The 27,539-nt window shown below is 43.1% G+C and overlaps 1 protein-coding gene across 4 annotated transcripts in view; it reads right to left on the bottom strand.

The window, feature by feature from the left end:
- SIAH1 (siah E3 ubiquitin protein ligase 1) overlaps positions 1-27,539 on the bottom strand; it is a 90,824-nt gene that overhangs the window by 6,654 nt on the left and 56,631 nt on the right. The window contains exon 1 of one of the 4 annotated variants that reach the window (XM_017953334.2): positions 17,689-17,933. The exons of 2 other annotated variants lie outside the window; for them this stretch is intronic. Coding sequence is in view for 1 of the 2 variants with exons in the window: in XM_009196390.4 (XP_009194654.1) it covers positions 15,621-15,642 (22 nt within the window). In the remaining variant the exon portion in view is untranslated. Of the gene's footprint in view, positions 1-15,620; positions 16,879-17,688; positions 17,934-27,539 lie in introns of those variants that run through there. One more of the 4 variants, XM_009196390.4, reaches the window with a different exon arrangement.

Here is a 27,539-nt window from a genome sequence, read left to right as displayed (position 1 = left end):
TGAGCCACTGTGCCCGGTCTGTATTTTTATTTTCTAATATTTATTCATTCAACAGGTCTTAAATTTCCCTAGAGAAGAAAATTTCATATATTTTAGAGAAACTTCCACAGAACTATGAGAGAACCAAAATGTATACAACAAAAAGATGACTGATTATTTCTCAAGCAAAAGATATTTCACTGTTTACCAAACTCCAAAAGATCTGTACAGAGCCTTACAGCACACTTCTGAAAACCACTCATCTATAGACAGGCCCCTCTACTTAATTAAGTTAGAAAAGTGGAAGCATTCTAGAGTCATCTACACTTGGATTCAAACCCAGGCTCCCCTAGTTATTCAGCTGTAAAACTGGACTGTTTCCAGACTCAAATGGCTTTTGTCTAGATTGAGATGGGTAATTTATGTGTATCACGGGTGGTACATATTCCAGAATATTTAAGTTTAGAGCTGAGACCGGATTTAATTGCCAAGTCATCAATTAGAAACTTAGAATTTGTAGATTCCAAGACACACACTCCAAAAGATGCCTTAAGCTTGCAAAGGTGATCAAACATGTCTGCCAAGAATCAACCACCATTTAATTTTTAGCACCATAAACCTTAATTCTCAACTGGGTAGAATATTTATTTACACTAGTTTTACAAACCGCTGAAAAGTTCACAGAAGTACCTTAAGACAAGCCCACAGAATCCAAAAACTGGCAAAAATCCCAAACTTACCAAGAATGCACTATTACCGATACTTTCTAAAGCCTACGTCCCAAGCCCAGTTTGGTATATAGTTTAAGTAGATGTCAATCTAAATAAAAACATTTTAGAATCAGCCTTTAATGTTGTCTTAGTAATTTCAGAGCATTCAGCCATTGATTTACCATGCATACTTAACAGTAGAAAGATAAACTTTTATTCTCAATTCCACGTGGCAATCTTTGTTTCCTTTTATAAATTACTTATAAAAGTTTAAAATGGAGAAATGTAGTCAGATATGGGAAAAAAACATAATATATTGTAAATGAAGTTACAAATAGAACATAGGAGGGATGGGGTGAGAAATCAAGAGGACTACAACATCAGACCAATGAATCAGTTATCTGTATGAGGATACTGGTGATTTTTAGCTATCTTTTCTCCAAAGGGGACAATAAACTGCTTTATAAAGTCTGATTAACAACTATGAAAACAGTCAAAATGAGCAAAAAATAAAACATGTTTATTCTTAATTTAGTAAAAAACAACAACAACAAAAAAGAGCCGGGCACGGTGGCTCATGCCTGTAATCCCAGCACTTTGGGAGGCTGAGGCGGGTGGATCACCTGAGGTCAGCAGTTCAAGACCATCCTGGCCAACACGGTGATACTTTGTCTCTACAAAGTAAATACAAAAATTAGCTGGGCATGGTGGCGTGTACCTGTAATCCCAGCTAAGGGAGGCTGAGGCGGAAGAATCACTTGAACCTGGGAAGTGGAGGCTGCAGTGAGCCAAGATCGTGCCACTGTACTCCAGCCTGGGCGACAGAGCAAGACTCCGTCTCAAAATAAATAAATAAATAAGGATAGGATGCGATTATCACTACCCCACCTCTAGTAACAAAAAAATTATTCTTAGAAACAATAAAATATAAAGTACAGGTATCAGATTACAAATTTGCTCTTTCCATTAGAAATCTTAATAAAACTCCTCCATTCAAAACACTAAGGTTTTTCTTGTTCCCAGAATGCCTTTTGGTTAAAAGGGTGCTTTCCAAACTCATCTGACATTGTGGCAGGTATTATGTAGAAAATGTTTTACGTTAAATTTACGTTAATTAAACACTGCTTCTATTTTAAGATTTATTTGCTTCTCACACAATGACAATATTAAGGCAAGTCTCTTAAAAATTCAACGAGTTAAAAATGCCAAAAGTTAAAAACTCAAACACTGTTATAAGATAATGAGGACAATAAACAATCTATAGTTTCCAGAACTGTAGCAAAGCAATAAAATGATTTCTTAAAAACTGTATGTTTTTCCTAAAACCTCCATTTTTCCTGAAGATAATTCTGAAAACTTTTCAGCTACAGAAGTTACTAATAGGTCTAGACAGATTGATTATTGGAGATGAGGGAAACCCAGGAAAACTGCTGTCAACAGAACACAGAGGAAAGGCAAATCCCGACTTAAATGCGTTCAAAGCAAAATACAACCCCTTGCTAAATCATTTTATTTTGAGGCTTCCAACCAAGCTAAACATTAGCATATACATGGGGTTTGGTGGCTCATACTTGTAATCCCAGCACTTTGGGAGGATCACTTGAGCCCAGGAATTTGAGACCAGCCTAGGCAATATACTGAGACCTCATCTCTACAAAAAAAAATACAAAAAAATTAGCTGGGTGTGGTGGCATCCGCTGTAGAGCCAGCTACTTGGGAGGCTGAGGTGGGAGGCTCATCTGAGTCTGGGACGTAAAGGCTGCAATGAGCTATGTCTGTGCAACAGAGTGAGACTCTGTCTGGGAAACAATAAAATAAAGTGTAACATCCCCCCCCAAAACAATGCAAGCCCTTCAGCATGCCAATAGGAAAACTTTCCCTTTCCCACCAGGCACAATAAAGATTGTACTAAACTCCTAACTTTGTCAAAGCAATTAATCAAACCTAACTACCCTTGAATCCTTAATTTTGTGGTGTAATCACAATACTTCAAAGAAAGTTTCTGAAAGGATTACAAAAGTGATTAACTCTCCATCTTAGTCTAAGTCTGAAGCTCTCGCATAAATTCCGCAGCTTTGAATCCTGGTCACAACCCCTCTTCCCTAAGAACTAAGTAAACTATGCCCACTGTCTTCTGCTATTCAGTGATGTAGGTGAAAAGCCTAATGCCATTTTCATTCTCAACCCTTTGCAGATAACTTTCTGATATGCTAAAGCATTTTCCAAAATACACAGGTATCCTCAATCTCCAGCAAGTGAACAGAGACTGATGGCAAGAATGGCCACTCCCTTCCCTTTCCCTTAAGTAGGAAGAGCCACATAAATTCTGATTACATTACTCTTGTAACTTCTTAACTCCCTCTATATAAGCTTTCATGCTTAATTTTCACATCTTTCCTTGGACCTTGATTGTTGGTTGTCTAAACACAGAGGCAAAGTGGAGACTTCCCTTTATTCTCATTAATGAAGAACTGCCCCAAACACCTATTAAGCACCTACTAAGTGCCAGGTATACTCCTCAATGGTTTACATATGTTCTCATTTAACCTTTCCAAAGACCAAAGTTAGACATTTATCCCCACCTTACTTAAGAAAATAGATTTCAAGGCCAGGTGTGGTGGCTCCCACCTGTAATCCCAACAACTTTGGAAGGTCAAGGCTGGCGGGATCACTTGAGGTCAGGAGTTTGAGATCCGCCTGGCCAACGTGGTGAAAACTTGTCTCTACTAAAAATACCAAAATCAGCCAGGTGTGGTGGCAGGTGCCTGTAATCCCAGCTACTCAGGAGGCTGAGGCACAAGAATCGCTTGAACCCGGGAAGGGGAGGTTGCAGTGAGCAAGATTGCACCATTGCACTCCAGTCTGGGCAACATGAGTGAAACTCCATCTCAAAAAAACAAAAAACAAAAAACGAGTAAAAGCAAGCTGGCACATGCCTGTAGTCTCAGCTACTCAAGAGGCTGAAGAGGGAGGGTCATGTGAGCCCAAGAGTTCAAGGCTGTACTGCACCAAGATTGTGTCTGTGAACAGCTACTGCACTCCAGCCTGGGCAATACAGCGCCTTGAAATAAATACAAGCACAGCCAGATGTTTTGCTGTCTCTAATCTCATCTTCTTTTGAATAACCCTAAAAGACAGTATGTATGTTCTCCTTACTTACCCTGGTATGAAATATTTAATTTACCATTCAAAACATCTTGTCCATATTTACAAAAAGTTGTCAAGAAAATAAACTTCCTAAAGTCTTTAAATTAAACCTTTACTTTCCATCAAAGTGATAGAATCACATATTCTAAGTCTGCCATTAAATTATTAGATATGAAATCAAAGCAAAGTGAGTACCATGGAGACGAAAGAGCAGAGAAGAGCAACAGAACCAGGCAGAGGGTCAAACAGGCTTTTTCAACTTTTTATTTCATACCACACATTACTAAAAAAATTCAAATAACCTTAAAACTTCTTAGCAACACACCTGAAATTAAAATTATTGAAACTATGTCAGTCTTGATTACGAACTAATCTGCAATATAACCAAGTCTCAGTGTCTAGATAAAAGCATTCAAATACTACTTACTTAGTTATCTGAATACAACCATTTACTACCTTATGTTTTATATTCTCTCAGGATACAAAATTCTCAAATATTCCAGTGCACACTTGCTCTTATACTCCATCTTGGCATTTAAGCTGTGCTTTTTAAAACCTTACTTATAAAATTCATGGTACCTAGTTCTACACTCTACTATACAACACATTCAACTTCACATTCCATCTGACAAATCTGGCAGGTAAGCATGTACACACACACACACACAAAGAAAAAAATTTTTACAGCAGATCAAAATTAGCAGTAATCTATAGAGTTTGTGATACTACACTAAGCATAAAAGAGCATATTGCTAGGAAGACTAAAGAAATTAAAGAAACAGGGTAAAAAGTCACATTAGCGAGTCCGATACATTTTGACTGATGACTCTTTACTACTGAAATAGAAAAAAAGCAATGGAATTTATAGGAAAGAAATGCCATCTTTTAAAAAATCATGAAGCCTTATTAAAATTCAATTATATTCAGTTGAAATAGTTACAATCTGTGTTGACAAAAGCAGTACCACCTGAAACTCTAGCCAAACCATTTTAGTTACTTCAACTAAGGATGTAACACAAGAATTAACAACCTGTACTAATTTCCCTCAAACTAAGGAGTTTCACAAGGAGTTCACATTTCTCTAAAAATTTAATATTTTACTTTTGTGTTTTTAATAGTCTAAAAAACATATCAGCACATTCTGAATCATCTGAATACACCTGCTAGCCATGTAATTAAATGCCTCTATTCATATTTATGGCCACACGGGCTCTAAGTTGGTCCTATAGTACTCTAATTACACAAGCTAAAGAGAAAAACTGAGGTAGATCTAACACATAAATAATTCATTTGTGTGACGCAAAATGCCATCATGGTTTCCACTAAAGCACTTATATGTCAGTGAAAAAATTAAGATTTCATACGACCACATGATACAGGGCAATTAAGGTATGCTTAACTCAAAAAGAACCTTCCTGGTAACAGTCAATTTTGCAACCGTAAGTCAACCCCATAAGTGCAGTTTCAAGACTAAAATTCAGCCAACAGTATCCAATATTTTACCGAATCAGTAATTTGAATTTCAATGGTTCTGTGGTTTTGTTTGTATTTAAATTGCAAGTTTTGAACTGTCAGCAACACCTGACAGAGTTGACGGATCACTGGACTCCTGCTAATACTCTGTTCGCTGACTTCACATACTCTTGGTTTTCCTATCTCACCAGTCACTCCTCAGCTTCCTTTTATTCCTGCTCTTCTCCCCAAGTTACTGAAATTGTAGCTGCCTATAGATTACTGCAATCTCTTCCAAACCAGTCTCCCTGTTTCCATCCTTGTCTCCCACCCTTACACCCTAAGATGTTCTTTTATGTACACTGGTACTTTAATGATCTCATTCAGTCTCCTAGTAAATTCCATCAACATGCTAAGGATTTCAAATTTTTTATCTCCAGCCCAGATTTTAAAAATAAACACAACCCTCCAGATTTGCCTGAAACCCCAGATTTGTACATCCAATTGCCCCTTCAGGGGGATGGCCAAAGAGAAACTCCTTATCACCTCCCCAAGTCTCTCTCTCCACTCAGAGTCTTCCTTATTTCAACTGATAGAGACTCCATCCTTCCAGTTACTCAGGTCAAAAGCCTTCAAGTCAGCCTTGATTCTTCTCTTTCACAACATACATCTAAAACAGTCAGGAAATCTTATTGTACCTCCCTTCAAAATATATTCAGAATCCAACCATTCCTCCCTACCTCTACCACTGCCATCTAGTCCAAGCCACCAGTATCTCTCATCTGGATTACTGCAATATCCTCCCAACCAGTCTTAGTTTCCAGCAATGCCTCTCACCCTCACCACCTAATATGTTCTAAGAACAGCAATTAATTAATCCAGTTCCATTTTATATCAGATGACATAAATCTCTGCTCTATACCCTCCACTGGCCACCCATGTTAGAGTAAAAGCTGAAATCCTAAAAATAGCCCATAAGGGGCCAATATGTATAAGGATACAATATGGTGCTGTGTTCCCATTACTCTCTGACTTCATCTCCTACTTTGTTCCCCTTTACTCATTGCACTGACTTCCTTGTTCAATGGCAATGCTAGGCTGCTCCTTTGGGTCTGTGCCTTAAAATACGTTTCTCCTGAATATCCACGTGGCTAACTCCCTAACTTTCAAATCTTTACTTGTTACATTCAATGACACTCTCTCAGACCCTCTATTTAAAATAGCAAGCAGCACCCTGTCCACTGCCCCTCTGTGTACTCCTAAATCTTTGCCCATCTCACGCCTATTCTTTTCCCCGCAAAGAATGTATCATCTTCTAACAGACTACATAATTAACTTATTATTTTTTATTTGTTGTTATAGGCGCCCCCTGTCCTCAACTGGAAGGTAGGATTTTTGTCTGGCTCAATTATGTATCCCAAAAACTTAATACAGTGCCTGGCACATAGTACAGGCTCTAATAAATATTTTTTGGGTGAATAAATAAATCAGAAAACAAGAACTTTGGACTTTTGGTCAGCAACATCCAGGGTCAGAAAGCAACAGAACAATGCTTTTACAATTCTCAAAGAAAATTATATCCTAGAATTCTATACCCAATTATCCTGAAAGTGTTGAGGGCAGAATGATGACGCAAGGTTTCAAAATACTACCTACCCTGGATATGTTCTTAGGAAGCTCCCGGAAGATAAGCTCTTCAAATACAAGGGAAGCAACCAAGAAAGAGAACAGGGTTACAATAAACAGAAGGCTGCATCTAGGAGAAAGGTAAAGAAACTACTGAAGATAATGACACCTTTATGCTAGAAGAGGGCAACTGAAGGCATCCAAACAACCTGATGGAACATTTAGACAAGCGGCAAGGAATGTGAGGTAGCATTAACAGTAAGCACAAAAGAAAACAAAGCCAAAATAGGAAGGAAAAAAAAAAGGTATTACCAACAAAAAATACAAACTAAAGAATGCAGAGAAAGAAGTAATCAGTTTATTACATGGCTCAAACTGTGAATAACTTTGACAGTCAGGATAATGCAAATAAAAAACTGCAGTGTTACTAACTAAATTAGGAATGTAGGAATGAGAAGGGTATGCACATGTGATGGGGGCAAGAAGAGTTAAAGTCACAAAAGGAAATCAACAAAGAAAGCCAAAAACTGAAATCTAAAAACAATAGAGGCGTGTTATTTAAAGACAAAGATAAATGCAAAAATAATAAGCAAAAGAAGTCAAAGTGATGACTGAGGCATGAGAATCACTTGAACCCGGGCATGGAGGTTGCAGTGAGCCAAGATGGCGCCACTGAACTCCAGCTAGGGTGACACAGTGAGACTCTAAATAAGAAGTCTATCCTCTAATCCACACATGTTGGCAAAGGAGTGGGTATGTATGGATGCCTGTTTGTAACAGTAAACTGAAAACAGCCCTATCCTAAGAAAGCAGTTAAATTACAGTCCATAAAACAGAATACTGTGCTGCCTTTTTTAAATAAAATGGACTCATATATCAGACCTACTAACATGTAAGAATCAACTGTTTAAACTGGGGGGAAAGGCCGGGCGCAGTGGCTCACGCCTGTAATCCCAACAACTTTGGGAGGCTGAGGCAGGCAGATCACTTGAGGTCAGGAGTTGGGAGACCAGTCTGGCCAACATGGTGAAATTCCATTTCTACTAAAAACACAAAAATTATCCAGGCATGGTGGCAGGCACCTGTAATCCCAGATACTAGAGAGGCTGAGGCAGGAGAACTGCTTGAACGCAGGAGGAGGTGGAGGGTGCCATGAGCTGAGATCAGGCCACTGCAATCCAGCCTGGGCGACAGAGCGAGACTGTCTCAAATGGGGGGGCAGAAAAAAAGCCACAGAATATACAAATTACAATTTCATTTAGGTTTAAAGAAAAAAAAGGTAAGTATAATAGATATGCATATTGATGTATCTATTTTCATGTATGTACGCAGGTATGTAGCATGTAATGAAACAGAAAAGAAACTGGAAAGACATCCAAACTGCAGAATGTAGTTTAATGGTTTAAGATGCAGGATCAAAGGGAGAGCAAGTCTGGAATCAGACACCAGAGAGAGATGGGACCACTGAACTAGAGTCACACGAAGCATCAAGAACTGTAAGAAACAGAGACTGTAAGCACAAATTTCATCGTTTGAAATTACAGTACACAGTTCAAACATTATAGTTCTTAGAGGTGATAATCATGAGAAATACTACAAGAATTTAGGTCAGATCAAAGAAACTAAAATATCTTTGGCTGAGTAGAACAAAAAAATGTGAAGCACACACAGACTACACTAAAATGTCTACAACGGTTACTTTTTAGTAATCAGATTATAAATAATCATTTGGGGGTGAGGGGGGATTTCTGTATTTCTCAAATGTTTCATAAAATGATTGGCAATAAAAAATATTACACTTAAAAATTTTAGTGCACATTTTATGTTTCCACATTTTCTGTTAATGAATTACTAGTACTTCTACAAAATACAAAATACAGAATTCAAGAGCCGATTTTCTCCTTGCTTTCACTTTTTTTCTTAAAATTCCTCAAATAGATGGATACTTACAGGAAACTTAAAACCAGCCTATTCACAAAAAGCTACATATTTTGTAGACGTTTTATTTTATACTATAAGAAAAATCTTAATTTTTTTTTTTTTTTCTTGAGACAGAGTCTCGCTCTGTTGCCCAGGCTGGAGTGCAGTGGTGCAATCTCAGTGCACTGAAACCTCCACCTCCCAGGTTCAAGCAATTCTCCTGTCTCAGCCTCCTGAGTAGCTGGGATTACAAGCGCCCGGCACTACACCTGGCTAAAAATATCTTAAATTTAACATTTTAAAAGTTAACAAAATTTATGATAGCCCCCTCTCCTCACAAACTCAAAAGAATACAGCCTGCAAAAATTAACATCTGTATAGACAAGTTATCCGAAGTTGTTCTAACAAAGCTAAATCAGGGCCCTTGATAAATTTTTAAAAGTAAAGCTACCTTACTCAACAAGCCTGAGCGCTGGCCAAATTCAAAAGAGCAAAATTCAATGCGAAATACAAAGGAAGGAAACCAGGAAGAAGTTTTTAACAAGGAGAGGATTACTTCATTTTGTTAAACAAATTATTGAAGTAGTCTTTCCAAGGTAGAGTCTTCGCAGAGAAGCTAGTATACACTTACATTTACTGTACCAACCATCACTAGACCAAGGTGCTCGATGTGACACTAATAAATAACTATACCAAGTACAGTGAAATATTTTCTACAAAATTCAGGACTGGCACTGAATTCCTTAAGAAAATATTTCTCACTGCAAGATCTGTTTTATAAATATAATTAGTTCTCCAAAGGTTTTTCTCTTTCTAGTTCATTCCATATGTGCCCAGACTCCCTGTTCAAAACAAAAATGAATAAGCAAAAAAAAACAAGTAAGTTCAAACATGACTGGGCAACCACAAATCTAATGAAAGGTTTCTGCCAGCATTATTCTGGTCATACCTTGTCTATAACATTAAACCTAAAGTTCTGAAAGGTTTTTTTTGTTTGTTTGTTTGTTTTGAGATGGAGTCTTGCTCTGTTGCCCAGGCTGGAGTGCAGTGGCACCATCTCAGCTCACTGCAACCTAAGCCTCCTGGGCTCAAGTGATTCTCCTGCCTCAGCCTCTGAGTAGCTGGAATTACAGGGGGATGCCACCACGCCCAGCTAATTTTTGTATTTTTAGTAGAGACAAGGACAGGGCTTCACCATGTTGGCCAGACTAGTCTTGAACTCCTGACCTCAAGTGATCTGCCAGCTTTGGCCTCCCAAAGTGCTGGGATTACAGGCGTGAGCCACCATGCTGAGCCTCCTGAAGATTTAAGGAAAACAAAATCATTCTAGAAATACTGGTCAGAAAGTATTTGAGATTGTCAGCGAAAAGAATACGACTTAAAAAACAAAAGAAAGGCCAGGCATGGTGGCTCACACCTGTAATCCCAACATTTTGGGAGGCCGAGGCGAGAGGACTGCTAAAGCCTTTGAGTTTGAGACTAGCCTGGGCAATATAGTGAGACCTTGTCTCTAATAAAAATAAAAATAATAATAAAATAAGAAGTACTGGGACACAAGGCTATTCAGCTGGTAACTTTGTCATGGACAAGCAAGTAATACTCCTTAATCACACAAAAAACAAAACGTTGAGTGAAAGAAGCCAAACAGAAATGAAAGAGTACAGGCCAGGCGCAGTGGCTCATGCCTGTAATCCTAGCACTTTGGGAGGCCAAGGCAGGCGGATCACCTGAGGTCGGGAGTTCGAGACCAGCCTGACCAACATGGAGAAACCCCGTCTCTACTAAAAACACAAAAAATTAGCTGGGTGTGGTGGTGCATGCCTATAATCCTAGCTGCTCGGGAGGATGAGGCAGGAGAATCGCTTGAACCCGGGAGGTGGAGGTTGTGGTGAGCCAAGATTGTGCCACTGCACTCCGGCCTGGGCAACAAGAGTGAAACTTTGTCTCAAAAAAATAAAAACAACAACAACAGAAATGAAAGAATACAAACTGTATGTACTGTTCCATTCATATAGGGCACAAAATTAGGCAAAGTCAATCTATGGTGTAAAAAGTCAAGAGGTGGTTTTTTTTTTGAAGGTGGCGGCTCCTTGTTTCTTCGATCTGAGAGGTGGTTACAATAGCGTTCCCTTTGTGAAAATTTGTCAAACTGTACACATGATTTGAGCACTTTTCCATATGTATTTAGGCTAAATGTCAACAAAATAGTTTACATTTAGAAAATAAAAGTCCTAATATTGCTGTAGGTATTCTCCTAGAATCTCCTTGAACAGCCAGATGCTAACATAAGCTAACACTTCACAGCCTCTCTCCTCTCTTTCCCTCTGCACAGTTCTTCAACCTGTCTCTCTCTACTACCCATTTGCTCCAGCAACACTCCTCAGGTCCTAGAGCAGTCCAAATTCATCCCTACTTCATGGGGCTTTTATCTGGCTGCACTTTCCATGTAAGATGTACTCCTTCCTGCTTCAATAGAGGGCTAGCTCCTTATCCTTGGACACCAGGTCTCCCTTCCATCCCACTGGTCACTTCAACACTTTGACTCCTTTATAGTACACTTCACAATTTGTAATTCTGTTTCTTTCTTTCTTCACTAGAAGGTAAGTGGTAATATTTAGAGAAGTAACTTACTCAACTAATTTTTTTACAATAAACACTTGCTGTGTTAGGCAATGTGCTTTGGGATGCAAAGTAGGCAGTGTCCCTGCTCTCATGGAACTTAAAGTCACAAACACAACTAATAAGTGATAGAGCCAAGAGACACATCCAGGTCTGACTCTTAAGGGCTTGTCCTCTTAGCCACTTAATTATACTGACACTCTAGCATTACGACATGGGGCCTGGGGGCTAGGGGCCGGGGGCAAGAAACAGCAATATACTTAATAAATGTTCATGTACTAATAGAACTACGGGTTAGAGAGGTTCAGTAATCTACCCAAAGTAGCACAAATAGACATTTCAGAGGCTAAATACAATTATGAGCAAAGGCACATAGATGCTAAAGCAGTGTTCAAGGAACAGAAGAACCCAGTTGGCATAGGGCAAAGAGGAAACACAGGTAATAAGGCTGGCAAAGTTTATAAGAAACAGTATGCCTTGGTAAAAACAAAACTAAAAGGCTAGAAGAGTGTAAGAACAGTGTAAAGTCAGTCACTCAATAACTGTTTACTGAGCACCACCTATGTTCCAGAAAGAGAGTCCTAAACTCTTGAGACACAAGGATGATCAAGTCCTCATAGAGATTACAGTCTATTTGGGGAGGCATACAACTAAAGAAAAATTATAATTCAGGAGGATATGTTACAGTGGGGCCGAGCAGAGTGCTATGGGAACACAGAGATGACACCCAATTCAATGTGCAGAGTTCACAAAGAGCTTCTCAGCTAGTGATGTCCAGGCTGAGATAATAGAGCTTAATAGGATCAGAGGGGCTTGCAAGTAAAGTCCAAAATGGCAGGGGAGTAACAAGAGAGGCCAGCTCAGGAGAGGCTATGTACTTACGAACCATATCAAGAACTTAGAGGAGTTTACACTAAAGCCTTTTAAGTCAGGTTCACCTATTAGAAAGCTCACTTAAACTGCAGTAGGAAAACTGACTGTAAGGCTAGAGACCAAAAGGAGACCTCTTAAAGGTAGAAGGAATGAATGCAAATGTGAAGAAGAGAGGCAATGCCAGCTTTGAGATAGAGAACAGAAAAAATATCTGCAAAAGATATCTGTATCTGAAAAAGAACTGTTATCCAAAATACGCAAACGTGTCTGAACACAGTGGCTCAGGCCTGTATTCCCAGCACTTTGGGAGGCTGAGGCAGGCAGATCACTTGAGGCCAGGAGTTCGCCAGGTTGGCCAACATGGCAAAACCCTGTCTCTACTAAAAATATAAAAATTAGCTGGGCATGGTGGCTCATTCCTCTAATCTCAGATACTCAGGAGCTACTCAGGAGGCTGAGCATGAGAACAACTGCTTGAGCCTGGGAGGTGGAGGTTGTAGTTAGCTGAGATGGCACCACTGCACTCCAGTCTGGGCAAGAAGAGTAAGATTCTGTCTCCAAAAAAAAATAAAACAACAAAAAACAAAAACTCACCAATGAAAAAACAACCCAACTTAAAAAAAGACAGTCAAAAAGACCTTAACTAACTCCCCACCAAAAAAAAGATATACAGATAACAACAAGTATATGAAATGATGCTCCACATCACATGTCATCACAGAAATGCAAATTTAAAACAGTAAGATACCACCACAGGCCAGGCGCGGTGGCTCATGCCTGTCATTCCCCACTTTGGGAGGCCGAGGTGGGAGAATCTTGAATCACTTGAGGTCAGGAGTGCGAGAATGACCTGGCCAGCATGGCAAAACCCCTTCTCTGCTTAAAAAAAAAAAAAAAAAGTTAGCCAGGCATGGTGTACGCCTGTAATCCCAGCTACTCAGGAGGCTGAGGCAGGAGAATCACTTGAACCTGGGATGTGGAGGTTGCAATGAGCCGAGATCACACCATTGCACTCCAGCCTGGGCGACAGAGTGAGACTCTGTCCCAAAAAAAAAAAAAAGAAAAGAAAAGAAAAAGAAAATACCACTACACACCTATAAGAAAAGAACTGCTGAAATCCAGAACAGTGGTACCTCCAAATCCGGCCAAGGATACAAAGCAACAGGAACTCTCATTCATAGCTTGTAGGAATGCAAAATGGTACAGCCAATCTGGAAGACAGTTTGTCAATTTCTTACAAAACTAAAGATACTCTTCACTTTGGGAGGCTAAGACAGATCACTTGAGGTCAGGAGATTGAGGCCAGCCTCGCTGACATGTTGAAACCCTGTCTCTACTAAAAATCCAAAAATTAGCTGGGCATGATGGCAGGCGCCTGTAATCCCAGCTACTCGGGAGGCTGAGGCACAAGAATCACTTCAACCCAGGAGGCAGAAGCTGTAGTGAGCTGAGACTGTGCCACTGTACTCCAGCCTGGGGGACAGACTGAGACTCCGTCTCAAAAAAACAACAACAAAACAACTAAACAAACTCTTACTATCTGATCCAGCAATCACATTCCTTGGCATTTACCCAAAGGAGTTAAAAACTCATGGCCACACAAAAACCTGCAAATGGATGTTTATAACAGCTTTATTCAGAATTGCCAAAACTTGGAAGCCAACCAAGACATCCTTCAGTAGGTGAATGGATAAACCAACTGTGGTACATCTAGACAACAGAATATTATGCAGCCCTAAAGAAATGAGTTACCAAGCCATAAAGACGTGGAGGAAACCTAAATGCATATTACTAAGTGAAAGAAACCACTGTGAAAAGGCTACATATTGTAAGAGCCCAGCTACACATATGACAGTCTGGAAAAGGCAAAACTATGGAGACAGTAAAAGTAAAAAGATAAGTGGTTGGGGGTGTGGGGATAAACAGGTGGAGCAGAGGATTTCTAGGGTGGTGAAAGCATTCATGTATGTCATTATATATTTGTCTAAACCCATAAAATGTACGTCACTATAATCTTTGGGTAATAATGGTGTGTCAATGTAGGTTCCTCAATTGTAACAAATGTACCACTTTGACAGGGAATGTTGATAATGGAGGCGGTTACACGCGTGGGTACAGGTGCTACACGCCAAATCTCTTGTCTCTTCCCCTCAATTGCTATTAACTTAATGCCGCTCTAAAAAATAAAGTCAATTTTAAAAATCTGCATAAGGGGATATATGGGTCTACATCTCAGTACGCAAAAAGACTGGAGGCCAGGCACAGCAGTTCACACCTGTAATTCCAGCACTTTGGGAGGCCGAGGTGGGCGGATTACTTGAGCCCAGGAGTTTGTGAGCAGCCTGGGCAAGATGGCAAGACCTGACTTGGTCTCTACAAAATAATTTTTTTAAAAATTAGCCCAGTGTGGTGGCACATGCCCCTAGTCCCAGCCACTTGTGAGGCTAAGGTGGGAGGATCCTTTGAGCCCAAGAGTTGGAGGCCGCAATAAGCTATGACATCACCACGGCACTCCAGCCTGGGCAACAGAGCGAGACTCTTATCTCAAAAAAAAATTAAAAGACCTGAGTGTCATTAGAATATGGACAGTAGTAGGTGAGTAAACAAATATGTACTGAGCACTAGGTACTGAGGATATATATTAAAAACACAATTCTTGCCTTTATACAGCAGATGTTCTAGTAACTATAGCTATGGGAACTAAATCATTTAAAGTGCATTAGAAATACTGCTATTTTGAAGAATACTATTAAGGATACTTATTGTAAAAAGGAAAATTTCATCTCCATTTTTTTGGGGGTGATGGAAGACTCTGCGGATTTCATATAGATTTTATTGAAAGAGAGGGCTGTACCAAAAATATCCAGATTTTAACATTTTACAAGGTGAATATGGGAATTCCACAAAATTCTGTAATAAATCTCTTTAAACAAAGAACCTCCAATCTTTAAAAATTGTGTAAATCAACTGGTTAAAAATACAATTTCAGCAGTCTCCTAAAACTTTGCAAATTACTAAACTTTGTTACCCCAGTTATGTAAGATCTGTTTTCAAAACACGATACCCACTGAAAATCCTACTTGTTATGCTATGTCATTACTGACACAGCTAGATAATTTCTTTATAACTCCAATTTAACCTAATTATGCTTTTTAATTACAGATATTAAGAAAGAATATTTCTCTACAGCAATTTTGTAAGAACTTCCCAAAGCTTAGAGGGAACAGATTAATATTTAACAGATGTAAAGTACATTAAAATTGTTTCTGAATTTGTACTCTGTGGAATACTTACCCTGAAAAGTCATCCGTTTCATATCTATTATACGTATTTCAGTTTAAAATATTAAATGTTACTAAATAATGTTGGAAAGATGCCAATAACAAAAAAAACTGTTTGGCATAGTAAACTTTGGGGAACAAATTCTGGATATAATTGCAACTACCCATCCAAGATTACAGAACTCTGTATCTTCATTTAAATTTTCAGAATGAAACACTACACAACCAATTTGTGTAATCCACTTTGAGTCTCACGATCTACCAGTCTGAAGTCCTAACAGCTAACTAAAATCCTCTCCACCATAATTTGAGCCAACATCTCCCAGATAAAATTACCAGACCATTACATTTGCCACCACACTACATTCTGCTCTTCAGTAACTTCTAAAAGTGATGGTAACACCATACATACCACCATAGATACACTCAAGTATTCACTGTCCCATTTTTCCAAGTTGGTTAACTCAAGTCCTTGAAAATGAACTGATCGATAAATCTAAACTAGCTAAAAGGAGACCTCATTTTAATCAATTTGATTTTTTTTAATCACAAAGATATAGCCATTCAAATCCCTGGCCGTAGCAATTTCCAAAATGCCACCATCTCAGCAAGTCTGTTAATTTATCATACAAATATTGTCCTTTTTAACAACAAAATGCACTGAAAGAAAAAACCCAGCACTAAAGATCTGTGACCTGATTTCACAAATTCTGGCCTATGCACTTTCATCATACCAACACATCATGCCAAGATAACCTCGTAAGTTTAGCTCTTTAACAACAGTCTTAACAGTAAACATTTGTTGAGAACTTAGCATGGGCCTGCCACTGCTTTCAGTCCACCTATTGTCATCTCATCAATTCTCAACAGGGCTTGAGGTAGACACTGTCTTTACAAACCCATTTTGCAGATAAGGAAAGCAAAGTACAGAGATGTTAAGTATCTGCCCAAGGTCACAAACTGGTGGAACAGAATTTGACCCAAAGCAGACAGTCGGACTTCACAGCCCGTGCTCTCAACATCCAAGTGCTGAAGAGTTAACAATTTACCCTTGACACCCGCTATAAGCAAAGGTAAATGCTCAACTGCTAGGAAGGGGCAGTCAGAGCACTGTCCTATATCCAGTATCCACGGTCTCTCTGTTTGTTCATGGCCTCTATGACTTTGGCAAAGGAGCTACACAAATCTGATTTTCCGAACACCCAAGCTAGACTTTTCTGAATGTCCGAGCGAACAAATTATGTATCTTTCCAGGAAAGGGCCGAAGGCGAAAAAATACCTACGCATCGGTGAGGCCCAGCTTATTCACTTTCTTAAGTTATAAATTTGGGAGAGTTAAGAAAGGACCCCAAACTACCCGGCAAATGAAGCCTAGGAAATGCCAGGTTTATAATAAGCCAGAGCTTCCCTGGCACGCCGTTCACGCGCTCTCTTCTCTAACGACATAAACAAGGGAGGAGGCTGCATTCTTCCCACTGCACAATGAAGCCTCCGGCCGAAGCGGCAGGGAGAGCGCAGCCCCGTCCGGGACGGCTCCAGCCGGGTGTCGGGGGCAGAGAAACGAGACCGAGGCCGGCCGAGCGGCGCGGTGCGGCCCGGGCCTCCGGGCGCCGTGGGAGGCAGGGCCCCTGCAGCCGCCTGCACCGCCGACCTCCGCCATGCTGGGCCGCCACCCCGTGACCTGGCACAACAAAGGCCGGCACGAGGGCGCGGGGCGCGCCGGGCGCCACCCCCGGCCGGGCCCGCCTCCCGGGCGCAAGGGCTGGGCTGCTGCCGAGGTCTCTCTCTTCCTCCCTGCCCTCCGCCTTCCCGGCCGGCAAGCGGGGCCGACCTCACTGCCACCCCGCCGGGCCTGGGCCTGGGGCGGGGCGAGCCGGATTTCGCGGAGGCTGCGGCAGGGAGGGGGGCGGCGCTCGACCGGGCGGCCCGGCTCCGGCCGAGACAAAGGCGCCGCCGTGCCGACTACTGCCCGCGCCCTGGCCGGGCCGACCTTCCCGCCCTCCGCCATTACCGGGCCTGGGCGCCCGCCTCCCGGAGAGCCCCTCGCCGCCGGCTCCTCCCTCAGGCCGGGCCCCACTTACCTGTGGGCGGAGAGCGCGCCTCGGACCCCGGTCCTGGCACCAACGCGCTCTGTCGCCAACCCCCGCCACCGCGGGCAGCGCCACCGCCTCTTCCCGGCGCCGAGACCGACGGGACACTCTGGGCCGCCGCCGCCGCCTCTCGAGAGCGCGCCCCGCAACGGCCGCCCCGGCTCCCCCCTGGCCGCCGCCGCCGCCGCCGTTTCGCGCGTCCTCGAGCCCGCCGCGCGTCCCCGCTAAATACCACACACTGCGGCGGCGGCCATGAGGAGGCGCGGCCCCGCGCGTTGGGAGCCTGGGGGCGGGGCTTCCGCGAACGCGCGGGCGGGCGCGCAGGCGCACAGGCGTTGGCGCGGCCGGCGGCGGTCTCCGCGGGTGTAGCTGTGTGGGTCTGCAAGGGCAGCGGTAGGTGCGGGGGCTACTCGGATACCGTTGCTGCGCCCGTGCACCGCGCGTTCAACAGATCCTGGCCCGTGGCACTCTGGCCCGCGAGAAGCTAGCTCTTGCCCGCCGGATCAGGGCGGCTTCTCCCGCGGCGCTTTGTTCCGGGGCCGCGTGACCCCTGGCTCCGGCCGGAGGGGTCGCCCAGAGGGATGAGAGCCCCAGGCTGGCCGCCGCTGCGGCCTCGTGCACCCCCGCCCTGTTTTGTCTGCTGATTTCACCCGCGCCTGCACGGATCCTTCCCAGCTCCACTCAGTCCCAAAGAGAAAGCGGCTGCCCTGGCCACCAACCGGGACCCCACCCCTAGGGAAATTCCCAGCCTCTCCCGTGGTTGAGCCGCTCTTCAGCAACAGCGGGACGAGCTTCAAAAGCTTGTTTCAGCCAAAAAGTGGGTAATGGGAGAAGCACGCCTTTTCCTCTGTGTCCATCCTCATCTAGAAAGTCCCTGATTAGGGACTCTGCGTTCCACTTCTTGAAATAATAAATAAAAGGAAAACGTCACTTGCAATTCTTTGATGGGTGCTATGAGCAGAAGCAAGCATCTGAGACATTTACAAGGCCTGATTGGATTTCCATGTAAGAGCCATTAAAATGGTATTCTGGCCGGGCGCGGTGGCTCACGCCTGTAATCCCAGCACTTAGGACGCCGAGACTGGTGGATTACCTGAGGTCAGGAGTTCGAGACCGGCCTGGCCAACATGGTGAACTCTTAGCGGGGTGTGGTGGTACGCGCCTGTAGTCCCAGCTACTCGGGAGGCAGAGTCAGGAGAATCGCTTGAACCCGGGAGGCAGAGGTTGCAGTGAGCCAAGATCGCGCCACTGCACTCCAGCCTAGCTACAGAGCAAGACTCCGTCTCAAAGATAATAATAATATGGTGTTCTGTGTGAAAACTAAAAAAACAGTTACTCTTTATATGGGATTTTAGAAACGAGGGACTCGTCTCCTCCTCATCACCTCCAAGCTCCCCACCATCAGCAAATCTCTTTCGGTAGGAAGTTTTTAAGCAAGTGCTCCACTGAGAACATAAGTTTCAGCAGAAAAAAATTATCCTAGGTACTAACACAAGCTGTTAATTTCCGGCTTCCCTCAGCAAATTGGTAGTCTGCGACTGTTGATACTTCTGACTCTCTTCTCAGTCTAATAATACTTTGCTTATTGTGGCTGCTCTTTTCCTCTGGGACCATTAGCAGATCCAAACAATGTTTCTTGGAGTTGGGAAAGTAAAGAAACGCTCTTAGCCGCAAGCGTCATACACTACTAATATGCTGGTCCCCAAAGTCCAAAAGTCAGTTAAAGAACTTGGGTGAGTTATATAGGTCCATATAGTTTTCGATCGCGCTATCATTCATTTTTGCAACAACCAGTATTTTCAGAGGGAGCCTAAGATGTTCTGTATACACTGTGCCCGTCATGGAGCTTACCAAAAGTGAGGAAGACATTTATGTATTCGTTCGTTTATTCAGGCAGACACAATGCTAGGTTCTGGAAATACGGAGCTGCTAGTTCTGAACTCAAAACACATACAGTACAACTCAGTGGTGGACACAAACAATCTCATAAGTAAATGTACCACTACAGTGTGAAAAAATTGCAAAAGAAAAAAAGGTGTCTGGTACTAAGAAGGTGTATAATAGGACAAGTATATAATAGGATAAGTGACTGAGTAAGGACGTGAAGGATTAGGGATTATAAGGAATGAACTGGTTCAGGCAAGGCATGGTAGTTCATGCCCATAATCCCAGCACTTTGGGAGGCCAAGGAGTCGATTGACACCAAGAGTTTGAGAACAACCTGGGCAACACAGCAAGACCCAATTTCTACAAAAAATAAAAATATTAGGGAGCTGGGCATGGTGACTCACGCCTGTAATCCCAGCACTTTGGAGGCCAAGGTGGGCAAATCACCTGAGTTCAGGAGTTTAAGGCCAGCCTGACCAACATGGTGAATCCCCATCTGTACTAAAAATACAAAATATTAGCTGGGTGTGGTGGCAGGTGCCTGTAATCCCAGCTGCTTGGGAGGCTGAGGCAGGAGAATCACCTGAACCTCCCAGCTACTTGGTTGCAGTGAGCTGAGATTGCACCACTGCACTCCAGCCTGGGCAACAAGAACAAAACTCCATCTCAAAAAAAAAAAAAAAAATATATATATATATATATACACACCAGGCACGGTGGTACACACCTGTAGTCCCAGCACTCAGGAGGCTGAAGTGGGAGGGTCACTTGAGCCTAGGAGTTGGAGGTTGCTATGAACTGTGATTACATCACTGCACTCCAGCCTGGGCAACAGAGCCAGATTCTATCTCTAAAAAAGAAAGGAAGGAAAATAACTTTCCTTTTGAGGGGGTAGTAGAAAGTGGAGTACCTGAATAAGGCAAAAAACATTTCAGAAGAAAACTTGGTGTGGTAAGAAGACTACTCAATTCTAGAAACAAAAAAATCACCCTCTTGCAGAGTTTTTTCTTGGGGAGAAGGGTTGGGGAAGGTATTGAGAGGGCTAAGGCACTGGGATGTGGTGTAGACCATAGTGCTGAAGAAGCCAGTGGGGTGCAGAGTGCTAGGCTCTGTGGGCCAAGTTACGGAAGGGAGCATCTGTATCTGGCTGGTAAAGCCAAGAAAGGATTTGCTGAAGCAATAAAGTTTGAACTGGGTCTTGGCTAAGGAGTAGGAGTTTTCCAGATGAAGATGGAAAGGCTTTCCAAGCAGAAGGGATAGTCACTAAAGAGAATGGTGTGTCCAAGACTGAATGGACATGGGAGGGAGGAAAGACTGGCCACAGCTGGAGCAGGATCCCCCAACTCAGGAAGGAGGTTACAGGTCACTGCCCTTTGGGAGCTGGTTATGTGCTCCATGCAGGCAGGTTTTGTGGAGTCATATGGAGCATAGAGTGACTAATGTAAATAAATGCCTTGAGAAAAAACTAGAAGTTATTTTATTTTTGTCTTAGAGACAGGATTTTGCTCTGTTACCCAAGCTGGAGTGCCGTGACACAATCAAAGCTCACTACAAGGCTGGGAGCAGTGGCTCACACCCACAATCCCAGCACTTTGGGAGACCAAGGTGGGCTGATTACTTGAGGTCAGGAGTTCAGGACCAGCCTGGCCAACATGGCCAAACCCCATCTCTCCTAAAAATACAAAAATTAGCCGGGCATGGTGGTGCATGCCTGTAATCCCAGCTACTCGGGAGGCTGAGGCATGAGAATTGCATGAGCCCAGGAGGCAGAGGTTGCAGTGAGCCGAAACTGTGCCACTGCACTCCAGCCTGGGCGACAGAGCAAAATCTGTCTCAAAAAAAAAAAAGTTTTTTAAAAGCTTACTGCAGCCTTGAACTCCTGGATTGAAGCGATTCTCCCACCTCAGCCTTCCAAGTAGCTGGGACTGCAGGCATGTGCTGTGACACCAGGATAACTTTCAACTTTTTGTAGAGATGGGGGTTCTTGCTGTATTGCCCAGGCTGGTCTCAAATTCCTGGCTTCAAGTAATCCTCCTGCCTCGGCCTCCCAAAGTCAAAGTGATGGGATTATAGGCGTGAGCCAACATGCCTGGTCCCCAGGGTTCATTTTAGAGCTGGCATTTTGAGCTTTGTCAATTTCAATTAAGGCATAACTAGACTTTACAAGATGGAATTATGTGATATACTTTTTAAGCAATAAGATAGACTCTGATCTGAACAAACTGCTAGGCAAAATTTAGAAATTTAGCCATGTGTGGTGGTGCATGCCTGTTGTCCTAGCCACCCTGGAGGCTGCGGCAAGAGGATCACTTGAGCCCAGGAGTTTGAGGCTGCAGTGAACTATGATCATATCACTACACTCCAGCCTAGGCAACAGAATGAGACCTTGTCTCTTAAATAAATAGGCTGAGTGAGGTGGCTCATGCCTGTAATCCCAGCACTTTGGGAGGCCAAGGCAGGCAGATCACTAGAGGCCAGGAGTTTGAGACCAGCCTGACCATCATAGGGAAACCCCATCTCTACTAAAAATACAAAAAATTAGCCGGGCGTGGTGGTGCACACTTGTAATCCTTGGGAGACTACTTGGGAGACTGAAGCAAGAGAATCACCTGAACCCAGGAGGCAGAGGTTGCAGAGAGCCAAGATCGAGCTATTGGACTCCAGCCTAGGCAACAGAGCGAGACTCTGTCTCCAAATAAATAAATAAATAGGCATGAAGCAAACATGTGACACATACAAAAGTGTAGATAAACTTAACATTTAGTGGCATCTCCTCTTACCAGTTAAGTTCTAAACTTTACCCAAAGAATGAAAAAATAGGCTGGGCGCGGTGGCTCACGCCTGTAATCCCAGCACTGTGGGAGGCCAAGGCGGGTGGATCACCTGAGGTCAGGAGTTCAAGACTAGCCTGACCAACATAGTGAAACCCTGTCTCTTCTAAAAATACAAAAAGTAGCCGGGCATGTTGGCAGGCGCCTGTAATCCCAGCTACTCAGAAAGCTGAGGCAGGAGAATCACTTGAACTCGGGAGGCAGAGGTTACAGTGAGCCAAGATGGTGCCATTATACTCCAGTCTGGGCGACAAGAGTGAAACTCCGTCTCAAAAAAAGAAAAAAAAATCCCCTTTGAAAATCTTTTCAATTGCCCATAAATTATAGTATACCTAATTTTGTTTATAAAATCCCATACTGGACTGGGTATGGTGGCTCAAGCCTGTAATCCCAGCGCTTTGGAAGGCCAAGAGGGTGGATCACCTGAGTTCAGGAGTTCGAGAGCAGCCTGGCCAACGTGGTGAAACCCCGTCTCTACTAAGAATACAAAAATTAGCCGAGCACAGTGGCACACACCTGTAATCCCAGCTACCTCGGAGGCTGAGGCAGGAGAATCACTTGAACCCGGGAGGTGGAGATTGCAGTGAGGCAGAGATCATGCCATTTCACTCCAGCCTAGGCAACAGAGTGAGACTCTGTCTCAAACAAATAAAAATAAAAACAGAAAAATCCCATACTGGGCACATATGTACAAATTCCCAGTGTATGATAAAGTTTATATGTGCAAAACACTAGTTACAGTATTCCTAATTACACGATTTAAACTGCAATTTTACTTTCATGTTTTTGGAGAGAAGTTATAGCTCCTCAATACATGGGAAGGTCAACAGAGTTTGGTTCACTTCAGTTTGGAGGTAAATTTTACATTTTCACAGGCTATGTGCTAGACATAGCCATGTGGTCTTGACCTGGTTGCGAAGGGCAGAGGAGTTCTGTCCTGGCGCTAAAAGGCTCCTGGGGAGGAGCAGCTCTGGGGTGAGATGTGTTTCTCGCCCCAGAACCCCTGGGCCTCTCTGCAAGCAGTGAAATGGACATGGACTAAGAGAGAATTTGCCAACATGGCTATTAAAGTTCTAAATACCCGGCTTTGCCAAAGTCAGATTTTGTCCTCCTTATCCCCCATCCCTTCCTCTACCCAACAGTATTTGTCCATCTGAAAATAACAGTCTCTCTCTGGCCCACTGCTGACAGTCGAGGAGTTACCTTATAATCTAGTGGATTCTCTTAAACTGCAGGGATGCCCAGGACACAGTGTCCCCTGAGGATGCCGCACACTGGTCTTGAAGTGCTGGATTGTTGATGTCAGGCACCCAGAAGCAACTTCTGCCTCTGGAATTCTCAAACTTGCTTTTCTTGGCTTAGTTTGTGCCTGCTCTCCTCTAGAAGAGTCCCAATTACTTCTTACTTTCCCCACTTCCCTTTTATACAAAACAAATCTAATCGGGTTAATTTCATCTCTGAGAATTCCTACCTAGATTTGGGTGGGGCTCAATCTGATTTAGTTAATTCTGGGTGGTAGCTATGGGTGGGACATGAACATCACCATTATAAATTTGATTTACCCCCCTCTCAAAAAAAATGTACCTACCATTTGAAAGAAAATAGCCCCACTATGGGGATAACTAAACACCTTTTCTGAACAGGGAGGTGACTCTGCTTCCTTGACAGTTTATCTATAGAAAAGCGTTTTGTAAACTGTAAAGCCAATCCAAATAATCCTCTAATTGATGGGATTTCAGGAACAGTGACAAATATTTTCAGGCCACATCTGGATAGGGAGCCTTCCTGGTCCCCTCAAATCACATCAAATGGCAATTCCACGTACTCCAGTGGAACATAACACTCTGGTCCTGTGTCTGGCCCGTAGTTAAGGTACCAGTGATGTAAATTACTTTCCTCTTATGAATAAAACAGGCACTGGCCAGGCACGGTGGCTCACACCTGTAATCCCAGCACTTTGGGAGGCCAAGGCAAGAGGATTGCTTGAGGCCCAGAAGTTCCAGACCAACCTAAGAACATAGCAAGACCCCGTCCCTATAAAAAGTTTAAAAATTAGCCTGGCATGGTGGTGTGCACCTGTAATCCTAGCTAATCAGGAGGCCAAGATGAGAGGATTGCTTGAGCCTGGGGATTTGAGGCTATGGTGAGCCGTGATTGTGCCCCTGCACTCCCAACTGGGTGACAGAGGGAGACTCCATCTCTAAAAACATAAAAATAAATGAAACAGGCACTGATGAGAGTACCTTTATTTGGGGGTTTTGCTATGAATTTATATTAAATTGATATTTATTTCTTTATTTTGCAATCTCAGCTCACTGCAAAGATTTGAGTGATTCTTATACCTCAGCCTCTCAGATAACGCTGTCAAAGTTGGCTGAACTAGTTAAGACTGTACAGATGATTTCCAAGTATCTTCATGTCAATACAGTTATTTTACAATAGACCAATTCACAAGACCAAACCTATCTATTGAATCACTGATGGGCTGTGTTTGTTTCCAGGCAATCATAGATGTCTCTTGCCCAGGAAACTACAGCTATCTCCTCTTACATTAAACCACTGATACCCGTTTGTCATTCAGCTTAGGTGGATAGGTCTCGAAACACATTAGCATTCCCTTCCAAGCCTTGCTCTGCTGGTAGCCAAACAGAGAGCCTTTTTCAGCCTGGAAACTAGAAGGCGGTTCCTGCCTCCCACATAGATTCCTATAAGCTTTGCAAAGGAAAGCAGGTCCCCAACTTGTCCGATATGCCTAAAGCAGAGCAGAAGCAATGTTTTCTTTATCAGACACACCTGTTGCCAGTCACTGTCTAAGGTTGGTGAATGTGTTAAACAGTATCCCAAACAAATCTCCTGGACATGGTGGAGAAGGTAGAGATACAACATGAGCATCAAAGAATGAAACTGGAAGTAGCTGAAGCAAGTTCCCAGAAGTCCAAGTGGTTGGGAAATGCATTCGCCCATACTGTAGTTTTCCTTCAATATAATCAAGTTTCTTCAGGAAAAAGGTTATGTGCTAGGCATCACATTTTTCAAGAAGTTAGAGCTGGGCACGGTGGCTCATGTCTGTAATCCCAGCACTTTAGGAGGCCAATGTCTTCAGATCACCTGAGGTAAGGAGTTCAAGACCAGTCTGGCCAATATGGTGGAACTCCGTCTCTATTAAAACTACAAAAATTAGCCAGGTGTGGTGGTGGGTGCCTGTAATCTCAGCTATTCGGGAGGCTGAGGCAGGAGAATCACTTGAACCCCGGAGGTGGAGGTTGCAGTGAGCAGAGATCACACCACTGCACTCCAGCCTGGGTGACAGAGCAAAACCCTTGTCTCAAAAAAAAAAAAAAATTAGAAAACCATTCAGGTTTTTATGTAGCTGGTGGAAGTAGGTGATACTGACAATTACTTTACAGTAATTGTTGTTCTTGAGTTCATTGGAATGCAGTAATAACTGTACAGTGCATTAAGTACAACCCCTGCCTCATGCCCAACCCACAGATGCTCATTTCCATGGATCCAAATCTTTTCTTTACACGTGTCAGAATTTAGCCTTTTTTTTTTTTTTTTCCTGAGACAGAGTCTTACTCTGTCACCCAGGTTGGAATGCATTGGTGCGATCTTGGCTCAATGCAACCTCTGCCTCCCAGGCTCAAGCAATCCTCCCACCTCAGCCTCCTGAGTAGCTGGAAACACAGGTGCATGCCACTGTGCCCAGCTAATTTTTTTGTATTTTTGGTGGAGACAGGGTTTCACTATGTTGCCCAGGCTGGTCTCAAACTCCTGAGCTCAAGTCATCTGCCCACCTCGGCCTCCCCAAGTGCCGGGATTATAGGCGTGAACTACTGTGCCCAGCCTTAGCCAGTTTTAAAAATTAAGTATTTGTTGGACTCCTATGACATAGCAATAAGTAGAATAAGCCCCTGGAGGGCAGGGTGCATGTCTGTATTTCCATCTATGCCTAGTACAGTGGCTGACACATAAAGAGCCCTCAACATTTTCATTGAGCAAATGAAGAAATATTAAACAAGGACCATGCCCTTAACTATCACCGTCTATGGAATCTGTTTCCAGTTTCTCTTTTACATCCTTTCATTCATTGTTAGTAGATACTTGACTTTCTTTCCAAATTATCTTGGAGAAACTAGCATTTAGAAACATTTAGCATTCAAGAAATGCTTAACACACGCACAAGTTTATGAATTACTTAATTTAATACTAATAAATATATGAAGTGAGCACTGGTATCCCATTTTACAGATGAGGAAATGGAAACTCAAAGGATAAAGAACAGGCCGGGCGCGGTGGCTCAAGCCTGTAATCCCAGCACTTTGGGAGGCCGAGACGGGTGGATCACGAGGTCAGGAGATCGAGACCATCCTGGCTAACACGGTGAAACCCCGTCTCTACTAAAAAAATACAAAAAACTAGCCGGGCGAGGTGGCGGGCGCCTGTAGTCCCAGCTACTCGGGAGGCTGAGGCAGGAGAATGGCGTGAACCCGGGAGGCGGAGCTTGCAGTGAGCTGAGATCTGGCCACTGCACTCCAGCCTGGGCGACAGAGCGAGACTCTGTCTCAAAAAAAAAAAAAAAAAAAAAAAAAAAAGGATAAAGAACTCTCCCATGGCACGTACTAATAAGTGGAGGTGTGGAAGTTAACATCCAGGTCCGTCTGGCTCCAGAGCCTTTGCTCCTTGCTCATTCATTGTGTCTTACAGCTAAGGAGAAACATGATCTGTGATTCATATTTATCCAGGTGGGCTTACACATGAATCTGCAGGGTCCTTGAGTCCTTTATGAGAATTTGTCAATTCAGGGTTTTCATTTTAATGAATTTTAGAAGGATGAATTAAAGTATATTTTAAGTTATCTAAACAACTACCTACAACGCACTGTTAATGAAAAAATGGCCAGGTGCGGTGGCTCATGCCTGTAATCCCAGCACTTTGGGAGGCCGAGGCAGGTGGATCACCTGAGGTCAGGAGTTTGAGACCAACCTGGCCAACATGGCGAAACCCCGTCTCTACTAAAAATACAAAAATTAGCCAGGTGTGGTGGTGGCAGGCACCTGTAAACCCAGCTACTTGGGAGGCTAAGGCAGGAGAATCGCTTGAAGCCAGGGGGCAGAGGTTGCA

Source organism: Papio anubis, chromosome 18 (assembly GCF_008728515.1).
Source record: "Papio anubis isolate 15944 chromosome 18, Panubis1.0, whole genome shotgun sequence".
Classification (NCBI taxonomy): Eukaryota; Metazoa; Chordata; class Mammalia; order Primates; family Cercopithecidae; genus Papio; species Papio anubis.
The sequence above is the reverse complement of the archived record's forward strand: the minus strand, read 5'-3'. Positions and strand labels throughout refer to the sequence as shown.